A 17,240-nucleotide genomic window follows, 5' to 3' on the forward strand; every position below is an offset into this window, starting at 1 on the left:
AATAATATGCAGGGATATTCAGTTAGAGATTCTTATTAATTCATTTGGAACCTTTTTAAAATCAAAAATGAGATTGTGTAAATTATTTGCATACGTTAAAGCTGTACATGAACATTTTCCTTATAGGTGTCCCAGTTCTTTTAGAAGAATGTAAAGGATCTTCATGATCATAATAGACTAAATTGGGAGCGTACAGTGCTACTAACAGAGTGTTATCTAAAAAATGTATTTCTGGGACTTTGACATGGAATTTTGGTATAATTTTGACTGATTTATCTCTTTAACTGTTTTGTTAACTAACATTAATTTGTTGCTCCTATATCAAAATCAGTTGATTGGATAAGTATGGGGAATAGTGTGATAAAGTGTTGGATGATGGAGCGGTCCTCCTCTTACTGGAGAAATTTTTCACAGCTAGAATCTTTATGAAGCTTATTGTCAGTATATAAGATTAGTATCATAGCGTTAGTCTCAACCAATTATTCACATCCGAGAACTTTAATGAGAGTAAATGGGAGACTAGATAGGGTACCTAGTGATCTACTTATGTTTCCGGTAGCTGTGTTATACTGAGAGGGAGAATTTCCAAAATTTTATTTAGATTTTTAAAAATATACAATATAACCTTCTTTAAGATTTATTTTTATATTTAAACACAAAATGACTTAAAATAATTAAAATTTTAGAGAATTTTAGCAACTAAATATGGTAAAGAATCTTGCTACTGTATCAATAGTATTGATTATTAATTAATCCAGATTCCTAAGATTTTATTTTACTTTTTTAACTGCTCTGCATACTTTAGAGCAAAAGATTTTCATCTTTTGAGTGAGATTGTGGGACTTCAGGACAATCTAGAACATTTTTATACCTAAAATGTTATACCTAAAATGTTATACCTAAAAATGTGCTTACTTGTTTTTATCTGTTTACAATTAGACTTCATTTTTAATTCTTTTTGTAAAATAATGTTCTTGATTCAAATATATAGTCTCCTTATCAGTCAAATATAACCAAAAAAAACTGGTTTTGATAAATTGTTTTCCTTTATTAATATTGAAATTACCAAAAATGTTATATCAAAACATTAATTTGATGGGTCCAAGATGGCAGACAAGTTGACTTTTTCCAGTAGACCTTGAGCCTCAGTATATACTCACATCAGCAAGCTAAATAACACACTCACAGGTGCCATGACAGTTCCAAAACCATAAGGATCAAAAAATTGGGTGGTGGCCCAATTCCTGGAAATCCCCACCCCTTCCTAAAATAGCTGGAAGACTCCTCCCACTCCTTAGCCTATGAAATTATCCACTGCTATAAAAACTGACAACCCCATACCCTGCTGCATTTCTCACCATATGAGATGGCCCACACTCTGTCTGTGGAGTATGTTTCCCCTAAGTCCACTCTCACCTTCTGAGATGGCCCACACTCTGTCTGTGGAGGGTGTTTCTAAATAAATCCACTTCTTACCTATCACAAAACAAACAAACATTCATTTGAAAACATATAAGCATAGCTCAGTTTCCCCTTTCTTAAGCTATGAAATGGTTTCACCACAATTTCCAGAGGAGATACTATAATTATCCAATAGGGTTCGTGATATTTTCTACATTAAATTGTGCTTCACTTTGAATTTCTAATTGTAGTTTTCTGTTTGTTAAGAGCTTGAAGACAATCACATTAAAGAAATGTTTAAATAATAGTAGTAATTATTAGTACATCAGACTAAAAGAACATTTCAGAACCATTTTCCGATGAGTGTTATAGTGTTTAAGGTGATACCTAATAGTAAGTCTGCTAAGGATCGTAATTAAATAGCACAGACTGATAACACAGACAAGGCTCCTTTTATCTATAATATTAAGCATGGAACTGTAACTTAGTATTTTGGTTTATAGTTCATTAAATATTTTACATGAATGATGTTATTTGGATTTCGACAGAACTTTCTCAGATGGGTAAGGGCAGGGATTGGGGTCAGTTTGGCTCACCTCAGGGGCAAAACTCTCATTATCTTTTCACATCATTGTGAAGGATTTTCAGTGGCAGTAACTATTCTAATTGTGCAGTTTAATGGGAAGAGATTTTGGAGCTGCTCTGTACATCATTGGGACATGGAAATGTTACTATTTGCAGCGGTTCATCCTCTCCACCATGAATGAGTAGCTTTACATGGTTGTACCCATTTCCTCTTCTCTTACTTTTTCCTGAGTTCTGGGCAGTTTGAGTTATGTTTCCTGTTTTTTCCACGTGACACTTGAGATAATGGTCTACGCAGAGTTCACACTCAATAAATGTTGTTAATTGACGGACACATTTTTCTTCGTTTAGTCTCCAAAGGAAGAGACTCTGTGCCCGGTGTGTGTGTATGTGTGTGTGAAGGGAGGAAGTTAAAGTGATCACTGTTGTGGAAAATTAGTCACAAAAAAAAATAGACATTTCTCCAAAGAAGATATACAGATTGCCAACAAACACATGAAAGAATGCTCAACATCATGAATCATTAGAGAAATGCAAATCAAAACTACAATGAGATATCATCTCACACCGGTCAGATTGGCCATCATCAAAAACTCTAGAAACAACAAATGCTGGAGAGGGTGTGGAGAAAAGGGAACCCTCTTGCACTGCTGGTGGGAATGTAAATTGATACAGCCACTATGGAGAACAGTATGGGGGTTCCTTAAAAAACTACAAATAGAACTACCATATGACCCCGCAATCCCACTACTAGGCATATACCCTGAGAAAACCATAATTCAAAAAGAGTCATGTACCAAAATGTTCATTGCAGCTCTATTTACAATAGCCAGGACATGGAAGTAACCTAAGTGCCCATCAACAGATGAATGGATTAACAATATGTGGCACATATATACAATGGAATATTACTCAGCCATAAAAAGGAAGGAAACTGAGTTTTTTGTAGTGAGGTGGATGGACCTAGAGTCTGTCATACAGAGTGAAGTAAGTCAGAAAGAGAAAAACAAATACTGTATGCTAACACATATATATGGAATCTAAAAAAAAGAAAAATGGTTCTGAAGAACTTAGGGGCAGGACAGTAATAAAGACACAGATGTAGAGAATGGACCTGAGGACATGGGGATTGGGAAGGGTAAGCTGTGACAAAGTAAGAGAGTGGCATGGACATATATACACTACCAAATGTAAAATAGATATCTAGTGGGAAGCAGCCGCATAGCACAGGGAGATCACCTCTGTGTTTTGTGACCACCTAGAGGGGTGGGATAGGGAGGGTGGGAGGGAGGGAGACGCAAGAGGGAAGAGATATGGGGACATATTTTTATGCATAAGAGATTTACTTTGTTATAAAGCAGAAACTAACACACCATTGTAAAGCAATTATACTCTAATGAAGATGTTAAAAAAACAAATATGAGTAGGGATCTGACTTTTTGCTCTTATAATTCAATACTGTCTAGAAAGAGAAAAAATGAAAAAAGTTATATTCATAAATTTATGTATTCTTATTAGGGATATGAATTTTATGCCAACCTATTAATTTTTAAAAGCTATTATTTTTAAATTAAGATGACATGGCAGTTGTATAAAAGTTAGTGTCACCAGAAAAACCTCTAGAATTAGCCTCTAAAACTCAGACCTCATTTTCATGGACTCATTAAATTTCTATCACATTTTAGGCTGTTACATTGAATGCCAAATGTATTTGCAATGACCCTCATTTAATTTGCAACAAAAATAGGGGACTATTTATTAGGAACTTTATTTTAAGTTTTCATTCCAAATATTCTTCTAATTCAAGAGCTCTGAAAACACAGGTTTTTGCATTATTGTACCCTGACTTTATGGCTAATGATGAATATACTTGATGAGGAATACTTCACTTTAAGTGGCAGTTTTGAAGTACTTCCATGGAAGATGGTGCACAATTAAAATTATTCTAACAGTCTGTTATGCACTGTACACAAGTAATAAAATTAATGGATGCACTTCAAGTAATGATCCATTTCCTCTGGGTGCAATATATTTATTCATAGACTATTTCAGGGGTTGTTTAGAATATGAGATGTGAATGGATTATGATCCATTATCCCTGAGATTCTAATGTGCTGCTACAAAATGGTTTCCATAAGTATTGTTCATAATGCCTGGTGAGTTAGTGTTTGTATTCTTAAGTAGCTAGCAAAAAATTAGAAAAACAGATGCTCAAATGATTGATACTTAAAACTTTGCAGAAATTTACACGTACAAACTGTCATGAAACTTAAAATTTTCAGTTAAGCATAATTCTGTGAAATACACTTAAAACAATTATATATAATAATAAAATTATTCATAGTATTTGCTGGGGAAACACTTAGTACCTTTATCCTGCAAAGGTTTTAAGGGACTTTCTCATAATCTCATGACTAGTACTGGATAATAGATGGCTAGTTAATTGATGAAGTTGAAGTAACGGCATTTCTAATTTTAGTTTGAGAGACAAGCATTAAGTAATGTGACATGTGACAGTGCTGTTGATCCCTCCCCCAAGTATTTTAAAACAGACTTGAAGCAAGAGAGACTGCATGCGTCTTGTGTTTGGCTTTTCATGTCTGTGGCTATTGCTCACCTAATGTTTATATTCGTATGAAGTAAGATATCGATTTGGTGTTGGGTGAGTTCACAAGTAAAGTGTATTTATTTCATACCTACACTAAGCTGAGAATTCTATCAGATACTGCCAATGGAGAGATTTTTCTTAGGGGGGTTTATAGTTTAGAAAGACAGGTTATACTCTAGTTGAGCAGGAAACGTTCATATATGAATTAATACAGTATTTCCATACAAATTGTTAATGAATAAAATATCTGATTTTCTGCAGTCAAAATCATATCTTCACCAGTGACATCTAGAAATTTCTGTTTTTAACTTTTAGCATGGTTATCCTGTATAAATTTAATTTCAAATGATTGCAGATTTATGACCAATTATTCCAAGATTCCCTAATAAACTCTTATGGGTTCGTCACTGATTGATATAATTTCTCTTAAAAGTGTATAAATATACTTTCTATATCCCATATTAGTGCCATATTATATAAAATTACTATCTTTTAAAAATATTTATTTTTTTTCCATAAGTGCCCCTTTTCAGTAATTAGAAAGACTCCCCCTCTCCCTAATTTACCATTTGAAAGATCTGGTTTCTTTTCCTTGTTTCCTACGTGTTCTTTTTCATTTCTTTATATTAACAGTGACTAATATTTATTGGTTGCCTAGTATATGTCATGCTTGGTGTAACAGTTCACACATGTTAACTCAGAACCCTGATAGGTGTCCAATGAGGTCAATTGTATTTTTTTAACTTTTTATTTCATATTGGAGTATAGTTGATTAACAATGTTGTGTTAGTTTCAGGTGTACAGCAGAGTGATTCATTTATATATATACATGTATCTACTCTTTTTCAAATTCTTTTCCCATTTAGGTTATTACAGAATATTGAGCAGAGTTCCTTGTGCTATACAGTAGGTCCTTGTTGGTTAGCTATTTTAAATATAGCTGTGTGTACATGTCAGTTCTCAATCCTTGGATGAAAAAAATGAGGCCCAGTATGATTACCTAACTGAACCCAGTTCATTCATTTAGTGAAGCAGTGGTGGGGGGCAGGGACCAAATTTGAACTCAGGTATGCCTAATACCAGAGCTTTTGCTGTGGACTTTTATACCCTTTTGCCTGCTTTTACCATTTATCCTAATAAGGAGATCCTTCTTTTACCTATTATTATATTTTAATTCCCTTTATTCGGTTATAAAAATCAATATGCTCTTAAGTGGAGAGTATGTGGATTTCATAGTGGATTTGTACTAAATTCACTTTTCTCATTTATATTAATTCCTTTTGCAGCAATGTTTAGCATCTGGACATTTTTTGGGCACAACATATTGAACTGATAGTTTTGGGTAATGATCAAGGAGTCATTAAAGTCTAGGTCTGGATTTTAATAGGTACCATAGAACTTATTGATACTTCATTATAGTTTGATTTGTATTTTGCTGATTAAATTAACATGCATTATTCTTATTAAAATTAATTTATGATTTTATTTTTCCAGTTGCTAAGGGGTTTTCATATGGTTGACCTCAGGGATGGTGAGATAATTTTCTCTGTATTCCCTTATCATTTGTACAAATGCTAAATAAATTCAATCCAGCATCGTTCCATCAGTACTTTTAATTTACTTTAGCATCTCTTGTTTGCCTGTTATGGACTTGGACTACCAAGGACTGACTTCCTTCTTCTAAGTGCCTATTCACATTTAATATACGCTGAAAATATTTCTCCTAAACATCTGGTCATTTAGATCCATGGTACATTTTTGAATCGTTTTCTAACATAATTTACAATTTCTACCCTGTGTACTTTTAAATTGTTCCCTTTCGTTTTCCAGCAATATCATCATTTTATTGTAGTATTTTTTTCTCAAATTGAGTGCCTATATGATGGGAGATTTGGATTCTTCCCTTATACTTTGTAACAAACATGATCATTTTACAGCTATAGTTTCTTAGTAGCTGCCCCCAGAACATATTTTAGTATAATTCTTGGTCACTGCTCAAAACCAAATTATCCCAAACAGAATATCCCACAACACATCCAGATGTCTCAATTAAACCAGTCACTTCCTTAGCTGTTAGGGAGGGTATTAGAGGAATATTTAGCTCCTGCAAACCATGGGCTGCCTTTTATAGCTGTATATATAGAAATATATTATCTTTTTACTCTTTAGTTTTTCACTTAATTTTTTTCAAAAATATATCAGGCAAAGGAGGAGGAAAAGATCGTTGCCAACGATATTTGTGAAGCTTGTTTTCTCCAGTGTCATCCTGGCTGGTGTCAAACTCTGAAATGAGCGAAGTTAGAGTTGTGTTTCAAATGGATTGAGAGACGTGGTTTGGCAGCATGACATAATTACAACAAAATGAAAATTAGGTATCTGAGCAGAGGAAAGTAAAGGAGAATAAAATAATATAGTTGTTGAGTTCAAATCCATGTCTTTTGATCTTTAAAAAGAGTGAAGTGGGAGGCATGTACAAGTTAGTAAAACCACAGGCCTCACATTTGCTAGAGGTGGTCTTCACTTTTTAATAACATAATAACTTACTTGTCAGTTAACTAAATCACATTACCAGAAAGTTGTGTAAAATGGACATTCATAAAAGAAGATTCTCCTAGACAACTTGGTCTTCACTAAATCATGTTACCCCTAAAATACTTTAACTTAGAGGAAGAATCTTACAGTGAGCTTATTATCCCTTTTGAGATCTGCGGGTATATGTAGGAATGGGAAACATTTGAATATTCAGTGTTTCAGAAATATTAGAAAGTTAGTGCTATCATAAGTATGTTTTTATATGCATATCGTATTTAATATATTTCTTTATATAGTATAATTTGTTAAAGAAGTTACTATGTAAACAAATTGTGTGTATGTGTAAGAACATTATATATTATGAACTTTAGAGAGTTAATAATGTGATATTGCTGTACTTGCATTGGATTGGCACTAATCATATTTCACATTTTGACAAAATTTAAATAAGATGGTATATGTTAAAAGACATAGCATATTCCCTAAAATGTAGTTGATTTTCCAGAAGGCTGAAGTTGATAATGATATGCTTATGTTTCCATTTTGCCCTCGATAGACTTTTTCTGCTTTAATATTTCTATAGATGATTTTAAAACTTTCAGATCATCTTCCACATTTGTAAATGATATGTAAATAATTTGAAAACCTTTTTTCTAATTAGAAAGATTATTTTTCCTAATGCTTGTTTCCTTTCTTTGGACTCATGGACAATCCGCTTATTTCTGGCTTTCTGTAGCATAAACAGAGAATTATTGATTTTTTAATACATATTCACTTTTTTTCCTTTTTTAAAAAATCCAAAAAACATTTCAACCAATTCAAAGGCATTTTAAAAAATACCAATGTACGTTACTTTTTAGAAGTATAGTTTAATAATATACATGATATTTAACATTTATTTGGAAATATCTAAAAAGTTATTTGTCTGTAATCTTCTATCCCCACCATCAGGGCTTTGACCATTGTTTTTAATTTAAATATTTTCTACTCTTCTGCATCTTATGTATCCTTATTTAGTACTTTGCTACATTCATATTCTTTGATAAGATGCAATTCTAGTAATTTGCAGTCAATAATCAGAAATCTTGGTATTTTAACTTCTTTATCAGTAAATAAATGATTTGTTTGAAATTATTCAGATGATGAATAGTTTGGAACTTGAGTCAATGTTGGTTTTCAGATAATGTCTTTCAGTCTGTGGCTTCAGTGGATATATTTATAAAATATGTCTTTCTAGAGGGTGTTAATGCTGACAGTATCAAACAAGCCTCAGAACAACTGAACAGCCGGTGGATCGAGTTCTGCCAGTTGCTAAGTGAGAGACTTAACTGGCTGGAGTATCAGAACAACATCATCACTTTCTATAATCAGCTACAACAATTGGAGCAGATGACAACTACTGCAGAAAACTGGTTGAAAACCCAACCCACTACCACATCAGAGCCAACAGCAATTAAAAGCCAGTTAAAAAATTGTAAGGTAAGACTGTGTCCTCATATTTGGAGCATGATCAATAGAAATTTCTTGGAAATTTCCAGAAAAATAGCAAATTATTTAATGATAAAATTTCCCTCTTAAGTGTTTAATTAAACACAGTAAAGATCAAAATATAAGCGAAGAATATGAGTTTAAATAGGTAACATACAGATGCCCGAATCCCCCAAAACTTAGTTACACATAGTTAATTGATTTTGTCAGTTTGCACAATGCTGAGGCAGTGTTGGAGTATAGGAACCACACGTATCCTATGGCAAATGGACAGTAATCTGGCGCTGTTTCTTATGGCAGCTCAGGTGAAAAGAGCAAAACACAGTCATATGTTCAAAATGTGGAATCCACACAAACAGAAGCAGCTGATATACAGTATAATTGGATATATGAGGAAAATCTTTAAAATTGACAGTCCATTAAATTAGGATACTTCGAGGAAGGTTCCTTGATAAAAATATTTTTTATATGTACTTGGGAGTATAGAGGAACCTCAAGGGATAGTACAGTAACCCAGCATCAGTGCTGTTGCTATACTTAAGATAGAAAGGATCAGGGAGTGAGAAGTTACAGAAACCCAGAGGAGAGTCAGTTGCTCATTGTAAAGGCAGCTTTAAGAGCCAGTCCAAGTACCAACACAGGAATGGGGCCAGAAAAATAAACACCCTACTTTGCTCTCCTCCTTGCCTCTAGAATCTGAACAGGGGTCCCCATCAACTAAACTTAATCAGAAGGCAGACGACAAGGAGCTTTAATCTATAAATGTCATTCTCCTGGGTCACAGGAGAAGGGTGGGCAGTATATCTGGAGGGGCAAACAAGACACAGCACACACAAAAGGGCCTGAGAAAGACACTAAATGAGTATTCTGCACTTGTAAATAAACAAGATATATCAATATAAACAACTTGAACTTTTTGCATAGTTACTACAAAATGTTACTATGCATAGTTACACTTTTCATGGGAAGTGGGAAATTGATTAGAGGATAGATGAAAAGGTTTCCAGGATGAACCTTAATGGTAAACTGAGATGACTGGGCTTAATTTTAAAAGCAATGAATGGGGGTTAATCTACATACTTTGAAAACAATGGTTTAAATAATGGAAGACTGGAGATGGAGAAGCACCAGGGTTGGTTTGGAGGTGGTATTGAATCCAGAAAGTGAGGGGAAATTCAAAGCTATTTTGAAGGGAAAATCAGTTTAAGGATTTGATGATTCTTCTTCAAATATTGGACCTACAGCTTTACTAGGAAGTAAATAAACTGAGGAAATATATTTTTGGATAAAGAATATCGTACAGCAAGGCATTTAGTTTATTAGGCAAATATGCAAGTATAGAGAATTTCTGTTCCCTGTAATTCTAGATACATTTTGCTATTAAAGAATAGAATCCATGACTTTTTTCCCCTGTGAATTAGAGTACTCCATCTGTATTATTTTTGCGATAAAAAATCTGTTGATAGTACCTTAACCTGTTTCTTGAGATTCAGATATAGATACTAATAACATCTACAAAATGCATTCATCCATAAATTATATATTCAGTGTCTCTAATGTGGCCAAGAATGATACTAAGTGTATTAGCTGGTTTGGGCTGCCATAACAAATACCATAGAGTGGGTGTCTTAAACAAAAGACATTTATTTTCTCACAGTTCTGGAGGCTGAAAGTCCAAGATGAAGGTCTGGCAGGGTTCAACTTCTGGTGAGAACTCTTTGTGTCTTGCAAACAGCTGCCTTCTCACCACATCCTCACCTGGCCTTTCCTTGGCACATGTGCATGGAGGGGAAAAAAAAATCTTTCTCTTCTTTTTGTAAGGCCACCAGTCCTATCAGATAAAGCCCCTGCACTTAAGAACTGATTTAACCTTAATTACTTTCTAAAAGCCCTATCACCAAATATAGTTATGTTTTGGGTTAGAGATCCAACACATAAATTTGGGGGGACATGATTTGGTACACAGATTCTCACCCTGCCCCCCATTTATGTCCTTGTTACATGCCATGAGCCCCCAAAGTCCAAAAGTCATAACTCATTCTAGCATCAACCCTAAAGCCTAAAGTCCAAAGTCTCTTAATAATTTAAATCAGATATGGATGAGACTCAAGATATCATTCATCCTGAGATAGAATTTCTTTCCTGCTATGAACCAGTGAAACTAGATGACTTATGTGCTTCCAATATATGATGGTGGGACAGGCATAGGATAGGCATTCACATTCCAAAAGGAGAAAAAATAGGGAAGAAAGAAGGGATCCTAATCAAGTCCAAAATTTAGCAAGGCAAATTCCACTGGATTTAAGGTTTGAGAATGATCTTCTTTGGCTTGATGTCCTGCCTTCCAGTCCTACTAGGGTGATGCTTCTACCTTTAGGACCCACTGGGGTGGCAGACACTTAAGTTTAGGGAATATTAGAGTGAGCATTCATTGACCCTGCCCTCATAGCATTTACCTAGAGTAGGTGAGAGAGAGATTAAGTAAATGATTAAATAAACAGATGTTAAATTACCACCGGACAAATGCTTTAAACAGAGGTACACAGTTCTGGGAGAGTGTCTAACAGGGAAAACCTGACCTTGACAGAGCCACAAGGGCAGCTTCCTTGAGGCAGGTACATTCGAGTTGAAATTAAGAGAACAGCAGGGAAGGAGGCTTCAGGCAGAAGGAACATGGTGGGAGGGAGCAATAATGACCAAATAACTGAAATAAGGCCAATGTGAATGCTGGGCATAGAAGGGTGGGGGCGTAAGATGAAAGATGGAGGCAAAAAGACAAGCATATAGGAGACAAAGCAGGGACTCTTAGGGCATGCTAGAACCTTGGTCTTTATCTGAGGAGCGAATGGAGATCACTGGAGGTTACATATCTTAAATATTCTCTCGAGGTTAGAGAAGTCATCCTAAGTGAAATCATTTCTTTTTTCTGCACTCAGCCACAAAGTTCCAAATTCTCATGATGGAAGTTTATACCTCTTCATCACTCCTTACTGTCTCTCTGCCCCATTGGTTTCTGTTAGTTTGATGAATCACCTTAGGCAAAATACTTAGCAGGATAAACCTCATGTCATTCACACAACAGTTGAAATTGTGATTACTTGGTTGTGATTAGTAATAGGTAGATAAATTGGTCCATCCTATTTGTCAGCATATTCTGTTATTTGGAGATGTTTCTAAAATTAGGGTGCAGATTTAGCTCAAAATCTAATGTTTGCCAGAACTGGTTCTTAATATGTTGAGGATTAGGGAGCCCTTTGGGAATTGGAAGAAATCCATGGACCCTTTCCTGAGGAAAAAAATACAAGTTTTTCCAGTAGATAAACATATAATTTTAAAGGATAAACAGACTGAGAGAACATGACTTACTCTGGAGGACCAACCACACTAAGGCCCTTTTATGGAAATAACGAGTAATTGTTAACATCTTTTAAATGTTAAATATTTGAGGTCAAAATGATATTTCCTGTGATTTACTCTCAGAACTTTAAGGTCCCGGCTGAACATTTGCCCAAATGTTTTATTAGTTTCAAAGTCCCCTTTGTTTTGCAGAACATACTTTACTATACTGTAGACTCATTATATAACCCCCTAAAAAGGAAGAATGACCGCCCTACATCTGGCCAAATGTAAATTGGGTTCTTAAATGTTTCACGGCAGATGTCATTGGTACCATGTGCAAGTCTAGTGTACAAAGAGCATGTCTGTAATTCTATAATCCAAACCACAGAGTGTTACCTTTTACCTCTTGTCTTACTCTTCTTCTATGAATATGCTCCTACCTTCTAGCACTTGATAGAGAGGCTTTATATTTGAATGGGAGAGATGGGGGTCACCTCCTTATTTATCTAAATGTCTTTAATTTTCACCTACCCAAAGAATTTGATTGTTAGAGATTAACCTACCTGAATTAACTCATACTGTTACAATCACATACCAAAATTCCTCTGAAAGTTATCTTTATATCTTCTAAAAATAGATTGTCCATTAGGTAGTATTGCTACTATGAAAGGATCTATGTGATAAATTTATCTCATTCAGTCCCAAGACAAAAGTTACTCTCTCTAAAAGAGTATGCATGGATCCAAAAATAACAGTTTTTTTAAATTTTTACTTTAATTTCCAGGAAGCTCAGATTTGTATTTAGTTCATAATTATTATAATTCTATCAATTTTCCTTTCCTTCTAATTGTCTTGTGATCCAATTTTTACATTTTAATTCTCCTGCTCTTTGCATTTTGAACAGTAAATGATCCTGAAGTACTTTTTTCTAGAGGTAGCATAGTTATGACATTTAAGTGAACAACCATGGTAATAATACTTTAAAAAAGAGCATTTTGAAATTTCTGTTTGAGTTCAAATTATGTATTTATCAGATACATATGAATTGCAACTTCACTGGAAACAAGAGTATGAAAACATTTACACCAAGAACAGCACTGTTCCAAAGAAATTGAATGCAGGCCACAAATTCAAGTCACGTGTAATTTTAAATGTTCTAGAAATGACTTTTAAATAGGAAAAAGGTAAATAAATGAATTTCAATAATGCATTTTATTTAACGTGACATATCAGAAATATCATCATTTCAAGATTTAATCATTTAAAACTATGAGTTTATATTTGTATTTTCAAACTAAGTCTTCAAAATTCAGTGTATGTTTTACAATGACAGCACATCTAAATTTGGACTAAGCACTTTTTAGGTGCTCAGTAGCCACGTGTGACGAGAGACTGCTACAGTGGACAGCACGGCAGAGTGTCCTTGTGATTTTTATCAACTAAATCAGAGTAGTCTTGAGAGTAAAAGGGGGTGCTGTTAACAATTTTGCCAGGACAACAGGAGCAAAGCAGAGCAAACAGTCTCCCTGATTAAAATGATGGTAATTGCCTATTCAGTCATGAGAAGTGATAAGACTGTACAAAACTTAGATAATTATAGACAAAAATATGTGAGTGTATATATATAAATATTGCATAGATTACATATATATGTAATCTATATAAAATTAATATATAAACATATTCGTAACTTAATGTAGTATGTATATATGCAGACATATGTAGATATATATACAATGTATATTCTACACAAATGAATTTAAAGAAAACTGTTCATTGAATGAGCTTAGAATTTGAAGTAAAGGTGCACAATTTTTACATGAGCGGTGTAGAGAAACATCCATGTTTGATTTATGGAAAAGATAGAAGGTCATTCATAGTACTTTTCACCTGTATATATTTATGCCCATTAATGTTCTAAATGATGTCATTTTGAAATTTAAAAATCATTGTATATGATGGTATCTATTGAATGAAGAGTCAAGGTATTCTTAAATTGATCATCTGTGCTGGAGGTTTGCTTCAACCATCATGGATGTTTCTTACCAATATTTTGATAAGGGCATTAAGCTAAGTTTGCATCACTGCCTTTTAATACTTTTCTTTGCAAAAATGTAATGTATGCAAAGTAAAAATGTTATTTATTTTAATACTCTAAATTATGGTACAGGATGAAGTCAACCGGCTGTCAGTTCTTCAGCCTCAAATTGAGCGATTAAAAATTCAAAGCATAGCCCTGAAAGAGAAAGGACAAGGGCCAATGTTCCTGGATGCAGACTTTGTGGCCTTTACAAATCATTTTAACCAAGTCTTTGCTGATATGCAGGCCAGAGAGAAAGAGCTACAGACAAGTAAGTAAAAATACTTAAAATGACTAACTTGATGTTTTCCAAATTAGCTATGTATCATGAAAAGAGAAAGTACTAACATGAAAGAATGATTTCCATCAAAGAAAACATACTCTGTACAACCTGTAGTAACAACTAATGGAATGTTGTTTTTGGAAAACAAATATGTTATATTTCCATTTCTTGCTCCCTCCCTAATAATGTCATGACTATGAAGAACAAATAAAGTATACGTTGTATATAGGCGTAACTTCTCCTTGGTGGGTTGCAAATTTTACAGTCAAATATTTGGAACATTGAAGGAAATAAAAGAGCAGTTGAAACCCTGTATTGGGTTTTCATCAAATCCAGTTTGCTTCATGTGCAAGGATATCTAGCTAGGCATCTTGCTAATACTTCTATCAATTTATATGAAGATTATTATAGCTGTAGCATACATGTGGCAACTGAAACTCAGCCAAGGACAAATTACTCTTTGGGCTGCATTTTACTCTTGGATCACTATAACTATACAATATCTTCTTTTTCTCATTTACTGGTAAAATACAACATATGAGTGGAGCAGTTATGCAAATGCCTACCATATGACGAGGAAATTTTTCAGGATGTCAATTTTGTCTCTCACCAATTTGCTCTTATGATATTAATACACAGTCCAAATATCCCTACTCATCAGACAAAAATTCCTTTGACAGGCAGGTTTATGAACACTTTTAAGCATTAGTGTATGGGTCTTTGGTTCACCATACACATATACACATATGTATATATATATGTACACACAAAGGATTATAGAGTAAAAGTAGATTTTTAAGGCATTAAGATAAAAATATTTTTTAGAAATTCATCCTCAAAGTTGTCATGAGAAGCACAAGAACATATATTTGTTTTCTACTGAAACTTTAATTTGTTGGAACACACATTTTTAACTGATTTCCTTTGTAAATGTGCAAAAAATTTACCACATAATAACATTTCTAGAATCAGCATAGTGTAATACATGGGCTTTCCTCACTTTCATATTTTTTTCCTTTTTATTTCCTGGTGAGGTCATGTAATGAAAGATAAATGCATTTTTTTTTTCTTTCTTTTACTTCAAAGTCATTTTTACTGAGGGGTTTATTTTCCTCATAGGGAAGCAGGTAATACAACTTTACAGTAACGTCAGCTCCCTCTAGTGGATTTCAATGTACTTGTTGCTGGGCCTCGGTAAAATCAATTGGGGAAAAGATTGTTAATGTCCTAAATTTTCAAACGTTGTCCTATTTAAGAATAATGCATTTTTCTTATCATAAAATCCATAAACCTCCCTTGAAGTCAAGTACATGTTAATAGTTATACTGTAACTGGTTGGCAAAGGAGCTTATTCACTGAAATTTTTAAAATTTACATAGACTTATTCATTATATTAAGGTTTAACATTTTTTTGTTTCTTTTAAAGTTGTTCACAATGTTGATGTGTGACGATAACAGATTTGATTATGACACCATAATATAAATATATAATAATATGTAACCTTTCTTCATACAGCTATCAGTATACCCATCTATATTAGCATGTCTTCTCTTTATCTTGCATATATATGATGATTGTTTATAAAAGTGCCAAATATTTTCATTTCATTTATGTCTAAATAAATGTACTCCTTTCCACTGTAGTAACCAAAATATCTCTAACACTTTGATTCACTCTTTTGGAAAACTTGTTTTGATTCATTAATAATCATTAATTAAATATGGCTTATATATATGAATTATAAATTATGCAACTTATATTTGTATATATAATTTATATGCATTATGTATATTAAATATTATATATAAATTGTGTATATATAATTTATACATTGCATATATTATGTATTATATGTATAAATTATATATAATTTTATGTAATATATATAATTTATGTATATGTATTATGTACATATATAAAAATGGTGAATAAAAGTTCACCACATCAAGTCATATTGCAGTTCAGTTTGTTAATTAATAATTATTTTCAAGGAATTTTCCATATGTATGTTTTCCCCCAAACTTACACCGGGGAGTAAATCTCATTTCTTGTATTACTGCATGGTGCTTTGAACATATTAAGTATTCAGCAAGTAAGAGCTACCATCTTGGAAATCCATCTTGACTTTCATTCCCTCTTTCCTTTTTTTCTTTACTAGTGTTCTCACAATGAAACAAAAACATGACATCTTAAGTGTACTTTAAATGGTGAAAACTGGTGTGAGGAATTGGTGGTTGGTATTTGGCAAAGATTATATGAGAAAATAATATTAAAAGTTAAATGTATTCTATATTCATAGTAATTTTTAGTCTATGAACAACAGTCTTATAAATTATCTTTCTTAGTCCTCAGAGAAGACACAGAAGCTGAAAGATGAACAGGAATTAGTGAGACTAAGGGTAGTAGGTGCTGGCTAGCTAAGAATCTGAGAAGTCCTGTGTCCCTGGAGCACAGAGAGGAGAGAGTGATGCAAGGTAAGCTTAGAGAGGCAAACAGTCTAGAAGGGCCTTTTATGAGCCACGGTGAGGGTTCTAGACACTAACATGCGAAAAATGAAACAATACTGATGGGTTTTATGCTGTGATATAACATCATAAATCAGTTTTGCATTTTCAGAAACTGAGCAGTGAGGATAGATTGAAAGGAAGCAAAAGTACACGTGGAGAGACTAGGAAGGATCTTCCCTTGTTTGGGTTTTTGCTTGAGCTAAATAACTTACCTGTGAGATACTAACAAAGGCGTTTGATCTTTTCACAAGTCGTTCTGTCTTCTCAGTATAGAGTGGAAGTTTGGTTTGGCTCTCAACGGGAGAACTTTATGTCTTGCATCCGAATACTTATCCGAAGCAGTTATACAGAAAAAGATCAACAGTTCAGAAACTGAAATATTTCCCTTCTCATTAAACTGAGAGACCAGAAGGAAG

The 17,240-nt window shown here is 33.6% G+C and overlaps 1 protein-coding gene across 17 annotated transcripts in view; it reads left to right on the top strand.

Moving 5' to 3' along the window:
• DMD (dystrophin) overlaps positions 1-17,240 on the top strand; it is a 2,551,447-nt gene that overhangs the window by 1,145,693 nt on the left and 1,388,514 nt on the right. For all 17 annotated transcript variants that reach the window (XM_067023689.1, XM_067023685.1, XM_067023692.1 and 14 more), the window contains 2 exons: positions 8,364-8,605; positions 14,124-14,304. In XM_067023689.1, coding sequence (XP_066879790.1) covers positions 8,364-8,605; positions 14,124-14,304 — 423 coding nt within the window. The remainder of the gene's footprint in view (positions 1-8,363; positions 8,606-14,123; positions 14,305-17,240) is intronic.

The sequence above is a fragment of the Kogia breviceps genome, chromosome X (genome assembly GCF_026419965.1).
Source record: "Kogia breviceps isolate mKogBre1 chromosome X, mKogBre1 haplotype 1, whole genome shotgun sequence".
Lineage (NCBI taxonomy): Eukaryota > Metazoa > Chordata > Mammalia > Artiodactyla > Physeteridae > Kogia > Kogia breviceps.